The following is a 21,206-nucleotide window of genomic DNA, read 5'->3' as shown; positions in this document are numbered from 1 at the left end:
CATTAGAATCATGAGGTATAGATCTGAATACAGATTGTTTTCCCATGGACCATTATATGTTGCATGTTCAAGAGTCGGTAAACCTGACAATCTATTTATATGCAAAGACAATGGGACAGCAAAGAATGTTGTATATTCGCAAGTTTTACGTAGTTAAAACCATATATATATATATATATATATATATATATATATATATATATATATATATATATATATATATATATATATATATATATATATATATATATATATATATCTATCTATATTCACAGGTGGGACATAGGGACACAACTACAATGGCGCGTAACTATTATGGCGCGTAACGACTTACGCGCGCGGGGGGGCTTGGGGGGGCGCGAAGCGCCCCCACCAACTAGGTGTTGGGGTGGCGCGAAGCGCCATCCCAACAGCTAGTTAAACAATAATTAAACATCATCATATCATATGATGGACAAATATACTTGAATAAAAACGAAAGTATAAGAAAAGTTCAAGTCTTAAGGAATTATTAAAAGAGAGAGAGAGAAAAAAACAACAACAATGGAATAAAAGGGTCTTTTGTCAGAGAGTCAGAATTACACATGTTCATATATTTTACGTTCTCGGTCCTGGGGGTTTCAAGATTGCATTCAAACTTTAGAAGACGTAATGGTTGCTATTTTTAAGTTTAAAATAAAGAAGAACAAAATGAAGACGCCTCAATAAACATTATTTTCGCCATTTTGTGCATACTTATTATAAGAATAAGCCAGGTTCTAATGACATACCCTTGCTGTCGGTAGGTTTCGTTCGTTCATTATTGTGTGTTCAGTTATAATCAAGTTAGTCTGCTATAGCAGTTTAAACAAGAGTAAAACAGAACTGCCCTGGCTCTTAAAGTAAATTTCTTTGGGATCATATAATGTTGGACTCCTTTGGAACATGGAATCATCCCTCCCCCTCCTTGACCCCGGTGCAGTTTCATATTTGGTGAATATTGATAACAGTCTATTCAGAAAAAAGCCCGAACTAAAGCCAACCCTCTCCCCTCTTGAAATCCTAGATGTGCTCGAGATAATATTGAACACACTTGCAGCTAGTAGAGAAAGATAAAAGGTCTCTAAGATCAGTTCAAAGCCTTGTGGGAAACTTCTCCCCAACCACTTTATAAAATTTGGTATAACTATGTCTCAAACACACTTTCTAAGAATTTTGGTTGACCCTGACACACAAGTAGGTCAACTAAGAAAAAACTCAATGGCTCCCATTTAGTTATCGAGTTTAATTACAAATTGATTTCACATGTTATTTCTGGCGTTCTTTAAAATTTATTTTACCTCTCCCTGTTCGCTTATCTATTCTGTATCATCAGTTCGTCAAACACTCCTTCAATGATAAAAATTGAAACTTTTGCTAACTTATTAATCTCTAATAATGATATTAGAATTGATGTGCAGCTGCAGGTGTTTTTGCCAAATAACTGTTTCAGAGTGACTTTTTCAGATGTTCCAGGAATCAATTGAGAATGAAAGACGAGATGAAGTAGACATGCAGTTGATGAGTAGCTCTGATTATGATGTGCTAGAAGAGCCTAATGTATGTTTGGATTCAACTGAATCGGGTCATGATTTCAGTGAGTTTTTTTTCCTGTTTTTGATTTATGTTGTGGAGCATTACTACTTTGTAGTTTTTTTCTTTTTTATGATCAGAATTCTCTAGCTGGATTGCGGTAAAAGGCAGAAATTCAATCTTTTTTTTAAATTTGTGAATTGGGAAACAGAAAAGAGAAGCTTCTCTGAATTTTGCTAAATTTTCAGTTATTTTCCAGAATAAAAGATAAAAATAATTTTTTTTCTACCCTATTATATAGTTTAAAACCGAGCAAAACGGAACTTTCTTAGGTTTGAAAGTAAACTTGTGGATTCGTGTTGGAATCTGGATGTTGGATTCGTGTAAAACAGAATTTGGGTCAAACATAAAACATGTTAAAACATGGAATCTATTGTAGAACAGAAATAGAAAATTTCTTGTCTCTTCTAGATTTCTAAGAAATAATTCTCGAATGGTCAATTCTGAAAATCATAAATTAATTTTGTTTTATTTTTAACGAAATCTTTTATTTTGATTGAATCTTCTGAAATTTTATATCCATATAAAGCTTGGAGCTAGAAATAATTCTATCTGTAATCTGACTCACAGCTGAGGATATTTTTTTTGGGTAGGGATTTTGAATTTTGTAATTTGTGCATCTATAAGAAGGACATGTAAGATATCAACCAAATTTGATAGGCAGTAAACACTGTGCTCTTGTGCTGTTCTGATTTCTAGACCCACACAATCCGGCTTTTGCCGGCGAGGGAAAAACACGAGGAGGATCCCTCCATTTTTTTATCCGGACATCTACCAGAATGGATTGGGAGGTTTCAATGAAACTTGGCGGGGAAAAAGAGTTAGGGCTTTAGTTATGGTTTTTGAGGATCAGAACTTGGCTCGAACTCTGAAAGGAATGGAAATTTGGGGAGAGGGTCTCTTATTCTTTTTATTTGGAAATCTGTCAGAAGAGTTCTGGGTCTCAACCAAACTTGGTAAGTAAGAAAACATGTCGCAAAATGGATATTGGCTCTGAATAAAAGTTTGTGGGAATTAAGAGCAATGATTAAGAGCAAGGACACAATCAGAGCTCTCCGGAGTGGGAAAAGAGGCTACCTAAACTCATGTCACCAGAACAATAACCAGAAGGTTTTTTTGGGTTTCAACAGTCAGAGACCAAACTGACCTCTATTAAGGAGGAGGAGAGAGCGATCTTGTAGCTCAGGACGTCTCTGAAAACGGGTTGTTGGATATCAACCTGATTCAGTGGGGGGAGGGCTTGTGTCCAAGTTGTGTTTTCTGGGATTTTAGTAGGTATTAACGGGACCCCTAAGTTCTTGTTACGCGCGTCTACTATTAGAGGATGTTGGACCCTAACCAAACTTTGTGGAAAGTTATAGTTAGTTTCCTATATTTATGGCACTTGACATTTACCAAGTGACATATAGCGATCGCAAATTCTGTCGGTTTGGTCTGTCCCGGTTTTGCTACTTCTTGTACTTCCAGATAAGCTAGGGTGGTAAAATTTGGCAGGCGTATCAGGGACCAGACCAGATTAAATAAGAAATAGTCCTTTCCCCGATTCGACCATCTGGGGGGAAGTGGGGGGCGGTTAATTCGGAAAATTAGAAAAAATGCGGTATTTTTGACTTGCGAAAGAGTGATCGGATCTTAATGAAATTTCTTATTTAGGAGGACCTTGTAACTCAAATATCTTATTTTAAATCCCGACCGGATCCAGTGTCATTGGGGGGAGTTGGAGGGGGGACCGGAAATCTTGGAAAACGCTTAGAGTGAAGAGATCAGGATGAAAATTGGTGGGAAGAATAAACACAAGTCCTAGATACGTGATAGACATAACCGGACTGGATCTGATCTCTTTGGGGGATTTGGGGAGAGGGCCTAATTCGGTAATTCGGAAAAATTAGAAAACATAAGGTATTTTTAACTTACGAACGGGTGATTGGATCCTAGTGAAATTTGATAATTAGAAGGACATCATGTCTCAGAGCTCTTATTTTAAATCCTGATCGGATCCGGTGACATTGGGGGAGTTGGAGGAGGAAACCGGAAATTTTGGAAAACGCTTAGAGTGGAGAGATCATGATGATACTTGGTGAGAAGAATAAGAACAAGTCGTAGATACGTGATTGACATAACCAAACAAGATTGGCTCTCTTTTGGAGACTTTGGGGGGGGGGGGTTAATTCAGAAAAATTAGAAAAAATGAGGTATTTGTACCTCACAATGAGATATTTGTAAAAATTAGGTATTTTAATTGTCAAACTCTTCAAAAAAGGACAAAAGACTAAATGTGATAATAGGAGAGGCATCGCTTAATAAACAGTTGGTAGCAAGGTTTTGTGCCAAGTTATTAAAGTGGAGAATGTTCTGAGAGATGAGTTATCAAGTTATTCTTAATAGATTTCAAAGTAAAGTGGAGAAAGTTCTGAGAGATGAACAACATGGATTCCGCCAAAAACAGATCGTGTTGTGACCTAATATTTTAGCTTGAGAGTCCTACTCGAAGAATCTAATGAATGGCAGATTCAACTACTCACAGTATTTATAGACTTTCTCAAGGCCTTCGACTCGATACACCGCGAAACCATGTGGAAAATTTTAATGCATTACGGGATCTCGATCTAAATTGTAAATATAATTAAAGCGCTATACCTCGATATTATGTGCGCAGTACAAACCGAGGATGGCCTAACGGACTGGTTCACCGTTCAGTCGTTGTAAGGCAGGGCTGTATTCTATCGCCACTGTTATTTGCCATAGTCATAGATTTTGTGCTTCATGGATGTAGCTTCAGTGGGGGCCTACAATTAAACCCGCTAAGAGCACTTCATGATGGTGTTTTTGCGGACGATATTGCACTCTTCGCTCACGAATCAGAAGCTATACAACACAATGTATATGAACTTGGGCGTGTGGCAAATGCCGTTGGACTCTCCATAAACGTTAACAAGACTAAATTAATGTCAAATGCGGTCATTCCTGACTTAGCTGAGGAACTCTTAGTCAACAATGAGGAAATTGAAGTAATGAGAGAGTTCAAATATCTCGGCAGCATTCTTACGCAAGATGCCAATCCTGAAAGAGAAATTTTGTGCCGAATAGCATTGGCTGGCTCTGCCTTCAATTGTCTTAGAAATGTTTGGAGAAATAACAAATATTCCCAGAAGCTAAAGCTCAGAATTTATAATAGCATTGTCCTCTCCATCCTTACATATGGCTGTGAAACTTGGAGCATCACTGCTCAACTAGGAAAACGACTAAGGGCATTCGATAATAACTGCCTAAGATCTATTTTGGATATACATTGGGCGGAGAGAATAAGAAATGATGAGATTTATATCATGACAAATCATACCCACATCCTTGATGCCATTAGAAAGTGACGATGGATGTATTGGGGGCGCATGGTGCGAATGGGTGGTGGAAGGCTACCTCATGACATATGGTGTTGGACACCTCCTGGCCTCCGCAAGTCAGGGAGACCCAAAATGGCCATTGGCAGGATGCTAGAGAAGGAGGCGAAGCTGGCGAGGTCTTTGATGGAGGAGCTTTGGTCGAGGGCTCAGGACAGGTCGTCATGGCGAACCAATTTTGCTGCCTTATGCGCCCTCAGGCGTGGGAGGACCTAAGTAAGTTTGTACCTTACGAACGGGTGATCAGATCTTAATGAATATTGATGTTTAGAAGGACCTTGTCCTTCAGAGCGCTTATTTTAAATCTCGAACAGATCCGGTGACATTGGAGGTAATTGGAGGGGGGAAACCGGAAATCTTGGAAAACGTGAAAATTGAGGTATTATTATCTTACGAATGGGTGATCGCATCCTAATGAAACTTGATACATAGAAAAATCTTATGTCTGAGATGCTCTATTTTCAATTCGAATTGGATCCGTGAACATCGGGGTTGGAGGGAGGAAACAGAAATCTTTGAAACTAGAAATCCTGGAAAACGCTTAGAGTGGAGAGACCGAGATGAAACTTGATGGGAAGAATGAGCACAAGTTCTAGATACGTTATTGACATAACAGGACAGGATCCGCTGCTATAACGAAGGAGCTTGCGGGTCCCATGTGAAAACAAAGAAGGCATATTATTAACCCAGACGGATGACATAATCTGACACTGGATGGAGCATTTCAGCGAGATATTAAATCAGGTGCCGAGATATTAAATATAGTCCAAGATCGAACAATGTTTCTTCAGGGATGTTTAAAGAAGTTGTGGGAGGCACCTGATTTAATATCTCGCTGAAATGCTCCATCCAGCGTCGGATTATGTCATCCGTCTGGGTTAATAATATGCCTTTTTTGTTTTCACATGGGACCCGCAAGCTCCTTCGTTATAGCGTACACAGTACGACCCTCTCCCCGCCTGGCGGCTATTTCAGCCTGATCAGCCATAGTTTCGAGGTACACTCTCATATCATTCCTAGTCCGTGTTTTGAGTTGTTTATTGAGACGCTTATACTGCGCTTTTAGATCATCTAGATATTTTCTAGTGCATATCGTGTTTTGCTCATGCCTATCTACGAGAATTTTGACTTCTCCCCTTTAATCAATGATATCCCAGGTACTTTCAGATATCCACTGCTATTTTTTCTTCCTGTTATATCCCACAACTTCTTGTGCTGCTTCTTTTAGGGATTCCAACTCGGATTCTAACTTCTTTTAGGGATTTCAACAATTTTTAGGGATGGAGACTCGTCCCTTAGCATGGAAAAGTAATTTGACAAAGTAGATGTATACTATTGTAACACGTACGGGTCCGGCAGTTTTCTCACATTATATGTTTTTACCGACCGCTGGGGCTTTATGACAGTCTTTAGTTTCAGGTTAAACTTACCAACAACAAGTTGATGGTCGGAATAAGCAAATGTCGTAGATACGTGATTGACGTAACTGGAGTTGATCCGCTCTCTTTGGGGGAGTTAGGGGGGTCCAGTGCTTTGGTGAGTTCGGTGCTTCTGGACGTGCTAGGACGATGAAAATGGGTAGGCGTGTCAGGGACCTGCATAAATAGACCTGATAGAGTGGTTTTCCCCGATTCAACCATCTGGGGGCCTGAAGAGAGAGGAAAAACTAGAAAAAATGAGGTATTTTTAACTTACGAGTGGGTGATCGGATCTTAATGAAATTTGATATTTAGAAGGACCTCATGTCTCAGAGCTTTTATTTTAAATCCCGACCGGCATTAGGCCTCTTTTTTTATTTTAAATCAATCTATTGATTCTTAGAATTTTGCTAGAGCTCTTGGCTCTTCCGACCTCGTCACAAGTGCCATATGAGCTCTTAGCTCTTGTATTTTTTTGGTGCCTGGATGGGAAGGACACCTCTGCGGAGGGGTAGGGGTCCCTAAATCCTTGTCATCAGGACGTCTACCAGCATGAGTAGTTGGAATTTAACCAAACTTGGTGTAAAGCAAGAGTAGATTATTTTTTTTAGTTCTCCCTTTCCAGTATCCGATTTGATCCGATCTTTTCTGGAGAGGGGAATCCTCCATTCTTGTCATCATGACATCTATGTGATAGGGTTACGAGATAAGAGTATAATTTGGTGGATAGTACTATCTAGGACCTTATTTGTGCTTTTTTGGGGGCCTGGAGCTGATCCTGCCTGTGTGAATGGAAGTGAGGAGGAAGGGGTTAAATCTTTTAATCAGTACATTCACAAGAACAGGTTATTGTATGTCGACGAAATTCGATCGAAAGTGGGAGGGTATTTTTGTTTTGTAACTTTATAGGATCCGACTTCTGAGAAAAGAGGGAGGGGCTCCTGAATATTTTCACCAGTACAGCTACTAGAAGGAGTTTTTCGATTTCAATCAAACCTGATAAGAGGAAACATCCAATCTCCTAGTTTTACTTTTAGAGGGTGCAGGACAAATTAGATCTTTGTGGAAGAAGGGAGAGGGTATTTAAACAGTCATCAGGTTATCTACCAAAAGAAATTCTATAATGTCAATCAAAAGAGGGTATAAAAGTATGAGCAAGTGCTGGACTTATGTCATAAGCACGTCCACCAGAAGGATTCCCCAATACTAACAAGTTTTTTCCTACGAATGACAAGTTTTTGGAACACTTATAAGTTTGTCTCCTAAGAGTAACAAGTTATCTCACTATACTAACAAGTTTTTACATACAAGCAAGTTTTTTCACAATCGTCCGTGTATCCCTTGGTCAGTAGTGCGTACGCTGCATCTTAAGCAATTTTGGTTTACAAATAGTTCACCTAAAATAGAAGCTTCATATAGGGTCGTATCCATGGTTATTTTTCGGCGGGAGGGGGCTATAAAACAGCTTTAAAAACGAAACATATTTGTTTTTGTTACGTTTTTACGAGTCAGCCAAACAATTCGGTGGGGGGGGGGAGAGGGGTCAAACCCCCTAATCCCCTTGGATATTAAAGGCGTTTTTTTTTAATTTTTGGTTACTATGGGTCGTGGTTTAACCTCTACTAGGCTGTAGCTACTGCTTTAACCATAATTGATCGCCCCCTCATCATTCCCTGAAAGTTTCAACTTAATAACCTAAGCTGCCACTGAAACATTGCTGATGCGCCCTGCGACTACTATTGCTTAGTACTTCTACTAGTGCAACTATTGCTTCTACTGCCACTACTACTAAGGCTGATGATATTAAGGTGAAAATTGAAGGGAATGTTGAAGGCAATATAATTTGCACACATACATTTAAATGTTTTACATACGTTTAAATGAAAACAAAATACATTTAAATGTTTTTTTTTTACTTTAATAAGTCCACACTTACAAGAATATATTTTAGACCAACTTATGTAATAATTTCAGGAATATATAGACTTTCAGTATATATTAAATGAAAAAAAAAGTTTTTCAGCTGAAAGTAAAGAGCAACATTAAAACTTAAGACGAACAGAAATTATTACGTGCATGAAGGAGTTCGCCCCCTCAGGAATACCTCACTCTTTACGCTAAAGCTTGGATTTTGTTCCAATTTTTTAAGAATCACCCCTGAATCACAAAGGTCGTTTAATTAGAATAAAAAGCTCTTTAGAAAGTACTAAAAAAGCTTTAGCGTAAAGAGCGAGGTATTGAAGAGGGGATGAACCCCCTCATATACGCAATACTTTCTGTTGCTCCTTACTTTCGGTTGAAAAAAACTTTTTTTTGTTTAATTTCTGATCAATTTTAAATAATGCTGGGAAATCCGGTGCCCCTTTTGTGGAAAATTCCAGTTAAGGCAGGAAATTGGGGTAGTATCTGGTTTCGTGCGGAATCAAAGCCAAGTTGGGTTGCGTTCTATGCCCATCTAAATTGATAATTTTTATTTACTTTGTCACGAGGAACACGGTACAAGCTATTGAAGAGCATGGAATCAAGTGGCAGAGTAAAACTCTCCTGAACCTACATTGTAGTTTAGAGGCTTGAGTGCTCAGGATGTATGAATAGGTTTGAAAATTAATTTTAAGAAGACTAAGTCATTTTGACCGGAAATAGGCTAAATGAAGGCTAAGAGGTGATGTTGGGTAACGCGAAGATCGATCAAGGGGATAGCTTCATTTACCTCGGTAGTTTTACTAGTCAAAATCGTGGATGCAGTGAGTGTGCTAAAGGTAGAACAGCCAAGGCCCAGGGTGTTTTCGTGTTTTTACAGTTGTTAAAAGTTTGGAAGAATAAGAAGATAAGTCTGCGAACCAAAATTAGAATATTGGAAACTACTGTGATGATAGTGCTCAAGTATGGCTATGAAACTTGGGCGCTTCGGAAGACTAAGGAGGATTTTTTCGATGTTTCCCAGAAGATTTGTCTAAATATTATTTTTGGGTATCCGTCTGACTAATCGTATTTCAAACTGGAAGATTTATGAAAACTATGGCTCTATCCCACTTTCTTGGGGTATAATAACAGAAAGGCTGGCTTGGACAAACACTGCTGATGAAGCATGACTAATTGCCAAAGATCGTCCTTTTCGGCCAACCATATAAGGCCGAACGAAAAGCCGTTCTTACGCGAATTGGATGGGAAGATGTCGTAAGAAAGGATTAAAAGGAAATCAAAAAAGCAAAAACTTTTTGAGTAGTTTTAAAGAAAGATGTTCTGAATAGACTGAGATGGAGGAGCAACATGAGCCACTATGTTAACCTCAAGGAGTTTGGTGCTTTAGCAAGCTGTTAGTATTAGTAGTAGTAGCAGCTCTCTAGCAAATGCTCCGAGCTACTAAATCCGATGCGATTTATGATATAGATTTCCAGGATATTGTGACTGGATGTTTTAGGGAATGTGAGCTGGTCAAGTATTTGGCAAAGCTGGGTGTTCAATGGCTTGAGAATTCGGTTAAGGGTTGAACGGAAGTGTTGATATGAAAAAAACTGTAATATGTTTTTCATTATTGTTTGTATGACAATGTTTCATTTTTTGGACCTTTTTTTATTTCTTTTTCTTAGCCTTTTCTCTTAACTTTTTACATTAAAGCTCTGTTATTGCCATTCACATTTATTTTCATTCCAAGACCGGTGTGACAGGAGCAACATTACTGACTGTTTTGTAGGTTAACTTAAATTTTTACGTATATTAAAAGGCCGATTGTGATCATGGGAGAACATTCACCCATCTAGAAACGGATTATGTAATAGGAATTATTAACTTAATAAAATAGTGTCAATACTGTGTACTCTCGTATGTGTACAGCGACCCAACTCAGGAATGGGGAATTATTTTTCTCAGGGTGGCGTCAGCTACCCCTTCCAATGCTAAAAATATATTTTAAGACTACCATGTTTTATTTTTCGAGGAGACAAGTCCAGACCAGTATTGGAGAGTGGTTGACTCACCCCCACTCTCCTGTATGTAGGTATTTATAGGATCAGATTAAGAACTTATGAGACCCCTTATGGGGCTGTTTGTGGAGACCCTATTGTTTTGAACTATGCATATGAGAGCTCCCGAACGGAAGCTTTGCTTTTCAATTTGTGGCTTCAAATTGAGATCCTCATCTCTAACCATGGGTCCTAAATAATTGGTTGAACCTGGAACCATTTCTTTAATTTGATTGTCGAACTCCTGTGTTTCTTTACTGAAAGTAGAGTTGCAATTTCGGTCTTTTCAGTGTGATTATAACTTTTGCCTTTTTTCTTCTTCATTTTGTACTCCGCTTTCCCCCTTTTTTTTGTAAGTGGGCATATGCTTGCAATATGAATGTTGCAATATGCTTTTGCTTAACAAATACAATTTTTTTTTCAATTTCAATATCAATCGGCATTGCATATACTGAAAAATATCCGCTAACAGTCAAGCTTCACTTGCTTTTGAAACGTGTCTGAGCAAGCCTTAAAATGAATCATTCATAGGTAAACCTTGCCTAGTTTAAAAAAGAAATCAATTAGAAAATTAAATTAACGAATTTCATTTCTCTAAATTAGTTTCATTATTTTTTAGTTTCATTATTAATCATTATTAGTTTTAGTTAGATTATGTATTTTAGAACAAGCGGGGTTCTAGGGTGTTAAATGGTCTGGTTGCATTTATTTTGTAATATTTTTGGTATAACAAACTGAGTGACTAATTAATGTTACGTTGACAGACCAAAATCAGTGATTGATTTGGTATTAATTACTGTTTAAAAGACAAAAATTAAGCGAACTTTTCAGTGGAAATGCGCACAAGAAATCCATTTAACTTGTCGAGAACCTACTCCTGTTCTAGTATGCAGTGCATATTTCGTAAGCAGTGCAAGTTTTACATATTTGCTGTAATTGAGTAACAAACTGAGTGACTAATTAATATTACGTTGATTGACCAAAATCATTCATTGATTTGGTATTAGTTACTGTTTTTTGGGATTATTGTTGTAAATGTACAACGTTAAACTAACAATTTTTTTGACACAAAAAAAAAACAATCGTAAGAAATTGACATAGTTAGATTGGCATCTGAATAGATCAATTGATTCACTCTGTTAACCTTATGAAACTTGTAATCCTAATGATTGTAATTGGTTGTACCTTCTATTACAGATAATGCTAGTATTCCATTTGTCAACATATTTCGTTTCCCTGGAGAAAAGATATTACCAAAGGATATATTTATTCTTGGGAACCCAATTCGAATAAAGGTTGAAAGCTGGGAAAAGACAGGAGGACCTGCTCATATCCTAAGCCCTTATCTGTAAGTAATCGCTTGTTTGTTTTTTGTGTGCACGCCATAGCAACTGAACTTCGTTGTAATTAACTCTTTGCTTCTGTAAAGACTTTTTTTTATTACAGCACCGATTTTATGACTATCTTATAATTTATTTATATATTTAATTAAAATGTAGTTAAATTTATTATATATTTAATGTATGGTTATTGTATCAGATGTACTATAGTGGAACAATTTTCTAAATCAAAAACCGAAGTTGAAACCGAAGTTTTCAGCTAGACTCAATCGAGCAAGGATTTATAGATGTTGACAGTTTGGGGATGGGGGATCTGGAGGGACCATGGGCCCGATTTGCATGTCCGATCACAAACTTTTAAATTTATTCCATGATTCTTGTTTTATAAAGGGGCAATATGTCCCGATTTTCTACTAAAATATGCGTTGGATGATAGACCGACCGTATGAGTTAGGGCTCCCATCCCTCGGGCTGATGTCCCTGGAGGTGATTTTTTGGACCTTTTGATAATTGTCTATATAACAGCTTTCGTGAAATTTTGAGCCGATGCCAATAATGGCTAAGGGAATGCCCTGGGGCAAATAATGATACAAGAGGAGGGGTGATTGCCCTCCGATCACTTTCAATCCTTAAAAAGGGTACTAGAACTTTCATTTCGATTCTCCAATCGAGTGAGTCTCCATTTCACACTTCTGTAATCTATAAAATAGTTCATGGAAAAATTACATGCCAGATAGAAATTATTATAATGTCATAGATCATTGTAGATTGTAGATTATGTAATCCTTGAATTTGGCCAATATCTTCTCAGAAGTGATAAATACAGATCGATACTACCACCAGTTTTAGTGAAACATCGAAGTACTAGGTTGAAGAAATTTGACAGATTAGCAGCACCTCCTTCACGCACAAATCGTTTTTCCAACTCATTCATCCCTTTCTTTGTATCAAAGTATAACAATTGTTGATTTTAAACTATTTGTCTTCAGATTTTTTTTGTCGTTTGATTTAATCCTTTTTTCTTTTTTGTAAGCACAAGCGCCATTTAGTTTTATGACTACGAGAGATTGTGCAAATAAAACCTATTCTATTCTATTCTATTCTTAACTCCCCCAGAAGTCCCTAAAAGTTCCTTTTTGGGAACATGGTATATTTGAAAACTGAAGCATGATATATTTAAAAGATTCTCTGAAGATAATATAGCTTCTCAACAAATCCAGCTATACTGGCCTCTTGGTTATGTCGTCGCAGTTAAGAAAGAAGCAACAAAACAGTGGGAACTTTGTCTGTGGCCAAAGTGTCTGTTAATTGTTGTAAACATAGGATGCCTATAGCGGCACAAAATTGGCACTTATTGTTGGTGGAATAGGTGGGTGATATTTTAGTACTGTCCAAGGATAGAGAGGAACATTGACCTATAGTGTGGATAGGATGGATTTGTCATAGTGTGGTAGAGAGCAATGGTCATAATATCAATGAAAAGGTACGGTCGCAAATGAATGCATTGAAGAAGAAAAAATCTTCAAAAGAGTTTGTGAACATTGGAACTTGTAGCATCCATGTTGTGTATTACGCGTTCATGAAAGGGCTCAATATATTTGGTGAGGAGTTATCCTATAGTGGTCATCTTAAGACATTCTTTTCCTTAGCTGGCCTACATGATGTAAGGATTGCTTAGAATTCCAGAAAAAGAAAGGCATTCCTCGCAATGGTTATATTCAGCATGTCCTAATAAGGTGGCTGATGTTGGGTCCTGCTGTTCACCAAGTGATTGATGAGTGGCTGGTGCTCATGGAGTATTTTCTTTGCATTACATGCCATCGAACAAACATCTGAAGAATGTCACGTCCTCAGCGAAGTACCACAAGATCGTAAGCCACCTAAAAAGGAAATATATGCTTACAGAACTCGAATTTATGTCTTCATCGTCTGAGATTTTTACGAAACTAACAGCAGTGTTTCCGAAGAACAGATCCTTTGTTCATGCTCTTTATGCCGAGTAGAAAAACTTACTTCTCACTTTTTTGTGAGACTTCTGAAACCCAACATTATCCTATCTGCTGTTTTCTATCAGTTTTTCTACCAAATTTCTACCAGTATGCTAGAAAACTTAGACAACTATTGCAGAACACTATTGTAGGTGAGCAGGTCGAGGTTGCGTTACATGCTCAGAAACTTACCTTGGAAGAAAGACAAGGGTTCCATCGAAGATGGGGGGTATTTCAAGGCAGCTGTCCAACACTTGCCTAAGAAGTGCTCCATCTTTTCTAATAGCTTTCTTGAATCGCTTAGGTGCCTGTATCCCACGGAAAGTAAAAGAGGTACAAGTCTATCAGATATAGCTGTACTTGTTCGAGAAGTCCTTGTAGGAATAAGAGTTGATGATGTTATAAGTACGTGGATATTCCTGCAAGCTGAGAACTATGTAGAATCAGCACCATCACACGTCAACTATTACTGCATCAAATCTTCTCAGGGATGGATGCTTTTGTCGGTCAAAAGCGTATACTTTTGTCGAAGATTGTAAAAGCTGCGTTTACATTATCGCACAGCAGGACTGACATCGAAAGGGTTTTTGCTCTCAGGAAGACTTCTTCTATTGGACAGAGCCTCCATGTCAGAATGAGTCCTGAATGCGAAGCTGTGTGTGATTGGTAAACCAGGCAAACCAGAAAGGTTCCCCATTCCTAAAATTGTTGACCTTGGCTAGTTCGGCTTGGTCAAAATGCCAAGAATTTGTGGAGATCAATGCAAAATAAAAAGCTGCCGAACGAAACATTCAAGACCAAGAGAAAGAAAGGGAGCTGAACCTAGTTGACATCTCCAACAAAAAAAGGTGCTAGGTAGACTTGAGGAATCATTGCAAGAGAATTGGGCCTCTGAAAAACAAAAACAGGCGATTTTTGATGCCCTCTTGAAAGAGGCCACTGATGGCTTATAGAGAACGGGGCTGCAAATGGATCCTTGTACATCGCCTTGGTCAAATACCTACTAGAGAGTGCTATGAAAACGCGAGAAGACAAAGGAACAAAACAGATGAAAAAGTGACGGAAAAGGACGTACAAAAGATGAAAGTTGAACCTGATAAGCAAGTTAACCAATATCTTAAAGAAGTCGAAGGAATGAATGAGTTAGCTTCCAAGCTGAAGTCTCATTGATTGTTTTTAGTTGTTATTAGTCTCGAAGTTGCTTTTATTTTTTGTTTTAAATAAACAAACTGAAAGTTTGAACAAAAAGAAAATGGAAAAATAAAGAGATCTGCCCATCTCCGGGGAAAATGAGTTTCTTCTGAGGCTCATGAATATGATGGTTTTTAGGGTGACTTGGCCACCGTTTCTTATTCACAAGCAAAGGAAAGTTTTGATCATGAATGGCAAACAAGATCCCCTCCCACTTTGGGTCCTTTTTAACCCCTAAAAGTCCCTTGACAGGCTGTCCAGTCCCTTTTCTAATGTGCAAGAATGATTGCAAGCCCTGTAACTATCTTGGCCTTTCTGTCGCTATACCGCTAATGCCAACAGTTTATCGTAGCACCAAGTGGCCAAGGTCAACAGTGGAAAGAGGTGCCAGTTTGTTGTCTGTACCTACCTTAGGGGTTTTTTCTCTTCGATGAGATAAGTTTGCAATAGGCAGGTGAACCACAGTTCCTAGAGGTCCTTGCCACTGCTTTATCCACTGCAACGTATATAGAAGCTAATTAACGTTATTAAGTGGAATGTTGTAGAGTTCATTCCATCAATTCGTCTCATTTTTGTTGATATTTTTGAAAGATTTGAGTATCATTAACCTCGCTCCATTTCCTGAAAAAAGAAGCAACAAATTAGGCAATTCTATTTTTGTCATTTTCAAAGCCAGATAGAAATCCCTTTGTTTTCTTATCTCATTTCCGAAAATTCCATTTAACAACACAGAAATATTGGCAAATATCCATAATTCTCCGTAAGATATTGGCGATTTAGCTTTGGAGAATGAGATAATAAGGGTACGTTGTAAAATGTTTCTGGAGAACGCTTTTTGGTAAAAGGTTTAGACTGGGAAACGATTTTAGGCTTATGGCCCCTTTTCCAGTATCGTTTCATTGAAGTAGGAACAGGATGGTTTCTGTCAAGAATTTATTCATGAGCTGGTATTAGATAGGAGAGGATATACTATTTTATTGTTAGGTTTGTCTGGAAAGGCTTGAACTTTCATTAGAAAGTGCAGGATGAATGACTTTTACGGTAAAATTTGCTGAAAGATTACAACCTTTTCTGCTTGATCCAAGTCGCCTTGCCTTTTTTTCAGTATTTCCCCTTTACGTACTAGTTTTCAGTAGTATAATTCTTATCTATTTTTGTATTTAGTGTATGTTCAAGAAATCGAAACGGTATATATTTTTTTTAGTATGATTTGATTCGTTTCAATCTGATTTGTCAAATTTGACTTGAAATCTGAATTTGAACTTGAAATGATCGAAACTGCTAGAAGCCTAACGTGTTTATACTAGTTAATATGTATTAATGCTAAATATTGGAATTTGTAGCATATTTTTGTTAAGAGTTAGGATAAGATTCTTGGATAAAATTCGATAAACATTTGTTCAGGTGGTGGTTTCATAGCAAAAAATCATAAAGTATTTTATTATATTTTTTTTCTGAAAAGGTCGAAGTTTAAAGGGAAGCCGTGAACATTATATGATAAAATATAATGACCAATTAATAGAAAATCTAGGGTTCCCTACCAGGTGTTGACGTAACCCTTAAAGGTTATGAGGGTTGCTAAAGGTTGTGAGTTGATCGGGATCGGGATTAAACTTGATGGGAAAAATAAGCACAAGTCCCAGATACATGATTGACATAATCGGAACGGATCTGCTCTCTTTGGGGTAGTTAGGGGCGGTAATTCTGAAAAATTAGAAAAAATGAGGTATTTGTAACTTACGAACGGGTGATCGGATCTCAATGAAATTTGATGTTCAGAAGGATATCGTATCTTAGAGCTCTTATTTTAAATCCCGACCGGATCTGGTGATATTGGGGGGGGGGAGTTGGGAGGGGGAACCTAAAACTTGGAAAACACTTAGAGTGGAGGGATCGGGATGAAACTTGGTGGGAAAAATAATCACGAGTCCTAGATACATGATTGACATAACCGGAACGGATCCGCCCTCTTTGTGGTAGTTGGGGGAGGGGTTAATTCTGAAAAATTAGAAAAAATGACGCATTTTTAACTTACGAACGGGTGATCGGATCTCGATGAATTTGATATTTAGAAGGATATCGTGTCTCAAAGCTCTTATTTTAAATCCTGACCGGATCTGGTGACATTTAGGGAAGTTTGGGGTGGGGGAACCTAAAATCATGGAAAACGCTTAGATTGGAGGGATCGGGATGAAACTTTGTGGGAAAAATAAGCAGAAGTCTTACACACGTGATTTACATAATTGGAACGGATCCGCTCTATTGGGGGGAGGAGGAGGTTAATTCAGAAAAATAAGAAAAAATGACGTATTTTTAACTTACCAAGGAGTGATCGGATATTCATGAAACTTCATATTTAGAAGGATCTCGTAACTCAGACCTCTTATTTTAAATCTCAACCGGATCAAGCGTAATTGGTGGGGGGGGGGCAGCTGGGGGGGGACCGGAAATCTTAGAAAATACTTAAAGCCGTGAGATCAGGATGAAACTGGATGGGAAGAATACAAACCTGTCTAAGATACGTGACTGAGATAACCGGACCGGATCTGCTCTCTTTGGTGGAATTGGGAGGGGGTGGGGTTAACTTTGAAAATTGAGATATTTGTAACTTACGAAAGGGTGACCAGATCTGAATGAAATTTGATATTTAGAAGGATCTTATGCTTTAAAGTTCCAATTTTAAATTCCGACCAGATCCTGTGACATTCGGGGGAGTTGGAGAGGGAAACCGGAATTGTTGGAAAACGTGAAAATCGGGGTATTTTTATCTTACGAATAGATGATCGGATCTTAATGAAATATAATTTTTAGAAGGAATTCATGTCTCAGAGCTCTTATTTCAAATCCCGACCAGATCTTTTGACATTGGGGGGAGTTGGAGGGGGAAATCTTGGAAAAACACATGGAGTGGAGGAATCGGGATGAAGCTTGGTGGATAGAATAAACAAATGTCCTTGATACGTGATTGACAGAATCGTACTGGATTCGCTCTCTTTGGGGGAGTTGGGGGAAAGTTTAGTGATTTGGTGAGTTTGGTGCTTCTGGACGTGCTAGGACGATGAAAATTGGTAGGTGTGTCAGGGAGCTGCACAATTTAACTTGATAAAGTCGTTTTCCCATATGTGACCATCTGGGGGGCTAAAGGGAGAGGAAAAATTAGAAAAAATTAGGTATTTATAACTTACGAGTGGGTGATCGGATCTTAATGAATTTTGATATTTAGAAGGACATCGTGACTCAGAGCTCTTGTTTTAAATCCTGACCGGCATTAAGTCTCTTATTTTCCTTTTTAAATCAATCTATTGATTCATATAATTTTGTTAGAGCTCATACCATATGATCTCTTGGCTCTTAGCTCTTCTCGCCTCGTCACAAGTGCCATATGAGCTCTTAGCTCTTGTTGTTAAGATTCTATGACTGTTTGGGGATGTTTCCCCCTATTTTCGAAAATAAGGCAAATTTTCTCAGGCTCGTAACTTGTGATGACAAGGACTAAATTTGATGAAGCTTATATATTTAAAATCAGCATGAAAATTCGATTCTTTTAATGTATCTTTTAGCATCAAAACCGTTTTTTGAGTTTCGTTTACTATTGAGCCGGGTCGCTCCTTACTACAGTTCGTTAACCAAGTGACATATAGCAATCGCAAATTCTGTCGGTCTGTCGGTCTGTCTGTCTGTCTGTCGGTCCCGGTTTTGCTACTTTAGGCACTTCCAGGTAAGCTAGGACAATGAAATTTGGCAGGCGTATCAGGGACCGGACCAGACTAGTTAGAAATAGTCGTTTTCCCGATTTGAAAATTTGGGAGGGGGATTGGGGGGGCCGTTAATTCAGAAAAAATAGAAAAATGAAGCATTTTAACTTACGAAGGGTTGATCAGATCTTAATGAAATTTGATATATGGAAGAATGTCGTGTCTCAGAGCTGTTATTTTAAATCCTGACCGGATCTGGTGACACTGGGGGGGGAGTTGGGAGGGGAAACCTAAAATCTTGGAAACACTTAGAGTGGAGGGATCGGTACGAAACTTAGTGGGAAAAATAAGCACAAGTCCTAGATACATGATTGACTTAACCGGAACGGATCCGCTCTCTTTGGGGTAGTTGGGGAGGGGGTTTGTTAATTCTGAAAAATAGAAAAAATTAGGTATTTTTAACTAACGAACAGGTGATCTCAATGAAACTTGATATTTAGAAGGATATCGTGTCTCAAAGCTCTTATTTTAAATCCCGACCGGATCTGGTGACATTGGGGGGAGTTTGGGGGGAACCTAAAATCATGGAAAACGCTTAGATTGGAGGGATCGGGATGGAACTGGGTGGGAAAAATAAGCAAAAGTCTTAGATACGTGATTGACATAATTGGAACGGATCCGCTCTATTGGGGGGGGGAGGGTTAATTCGGAAAAAATAGAAAAAATGACGTATTTTTAACTTACGAAGGAGTGATCAGATCTTCATGAAACTTGACTAGATCTTAATAAAATTTGATATTTAGAAGGATCTTGTGCTTTAAAGCACTAATTTTAAATTCCAACCAGATCCTGTGACATTGGGGGGAGTTGGAGGGGGAAACCGGAATTCTTGGAAAACGTGAAAATTGGGGTATTTTTATCTTACGAATAGGTGATCGGATCTTACTGAAACTTGAGATATATATAAAGGCATCTTATGTCTCAGATGCTCCATTTTCGACCCGAATTAGATCAGGGGACATAGGGGGTTGGAGGAGGGAAAGAGAAATCTAGGAAAACGCTTAGAGTGGAGAGATCGGGATGAAACTTGATGGGAAGAATAAGCACAAGGTCTAGATACGTGATTGACATAATTGGAACGGATCCGTTCTCTTTGGAGAGCTGGGGGGTGTTAATTTGGAAAAATTAGAAAAATTGAGGTATTTTTAACTTTAGAACGGGTGACTGGGTCTTAATGAAATTTTTTATTTAGAAGGAATTCATGTTCCAGAGCCCTTATTTCAAATCCCGACCAGATCTATTAACATTGGGGGGAGTTGGAGGGGGAAATCTTGGAAAACGCTTGGAGTGGAGGAATCGGGATGAAGCTTGGTGGATATAACAAGCAAATGTCCTTGATACGTGATTGACGTAACCGTACTGGATTCGCTCTCTTTGGGGGAGTTGGGGGTAGGGGTTCAGTGATTTGGTGAGTTTGGTGCTTCTGGACGTGCTAGGACGATGAAAATCGGTAGGCGTGTCAGAGAGCTGCACAAATTGACTTGATAAAGTCGTTTTCCCAGATTCGACCATCTGGGGGACTAAAGGGAGAGAAAAAATTAGAAAAAAATGAGGTGTTTGTAACTTACGACTGGGTGATCGGATCTTAATGAATGTTGATATTTAGAAGGACATCGTGACTCAGAGCTCTTATTTTAAATCCTGACCGGCATTAAACCTCTGATTTTCCTTTTAAATCAATCTATTGATTCTTAGAATTTTGTTAGAGCTCATACCATATGAGCTCTTGGCTCTTAGCTCTTCTTGCCTCGTCACAAGTGCCATATCAGCTCTTAGCTCTTGTTTTCTTGTCTTTTTGCTTCTGGCCGAAGTCTCGTTTTGTCTGTTTTCTCTTTTTGTTTCTTAGTGACTTTTAGGATTTTATGTTTAAGCCAGTTCCTAAAAGTTTCTTTGTCGGACTCTGCTAATTTCTTCCAAGGGTCAAAGAAAGTTTTTTCGTAAAGTAGTTGTTTTTGTTTGATTCTGGAACTAAAGAACTGTTAGCGCAAAAACATTATTTTACTGTAAATTAAAATAAGAAATAAGAAACATGCTCATTTTTGTTTTGGACCCAGCGATTTCTTCTTTTTCTATTACAACATTTGGTTAAGTCGCTGTAGTTATTGTGTAAAATTCTATATCCTTTAGGCGATATTATCTTTTTCGAAGAGATTTAGTTTTTTCTGTTCTTTGATTTGACAGAGACTACGTTCGTGCTTTATATCAAAGATCTTTAACAATTCATTGTCTGTTCCAATATGCCTTTCTCCAACCAATAGCGGCCAGATCATCGAGATAAGTCATGTTTACATTTCTTACAGTACACACTGATTTGGTGTGAGAAAATTATATATTTTACTCTCCTCTTTTGAGTTAAGAGGAGAAAAATGCAAGGATTTGTAGATTTTTAAAATGTTCGGAGTTTGACTGAATTTCCATCAGTTAAGAGAATTGGCTGACTTTCAGATACGAGTCTTTCAACATCATGTCTTTCAGATGTCACGGAAACAACTATGGAGTGTAATTGTAACAAACCTATGTATAAATTACTATGCAATGGATGC

General features: G+C 38.1%; 1 protein-coding gene across 1 annotated transcript in view; it reads left to right on the top strand.

Annotated features, from left to right (window-relative positions):
• The window catches only part of LOC136038636 (phospholipase D1-like), a gene marked incomplete in the record, with an annotated part of 372,020 nt that overhangs the window by 30,008 nt on the left and 320,806 nt on the right, over positions 1-21,206 (top strand). The window contains 2 exon segments of the mRNA XM_065721881.1: positions 1,486-1,615; positions 11,587-11,737. Of these exon segments, the coding sequence (XP_065577953.1) occupies positions 1,486-1,615; positions 11,587-11,737 (281 nt within the window).

Source organism: Artemia franciscana, chromosome 18 (assembly GCF_032884065.1).
Source record: "Artemia franciscana chromosome 18, ASM3288406v1, whole genome shotgun sequence".
In the NCBI taxonomy this organism is placed as follows: Eukaryota; Metazoa; Arthropoda; class Branchiopoda; order Anostraca; family Artemiidae; genus Artemia; species Artemia franciscana.
This window is presented reverse-complemented; position numbering and strand designations above follow the sequence as displayed.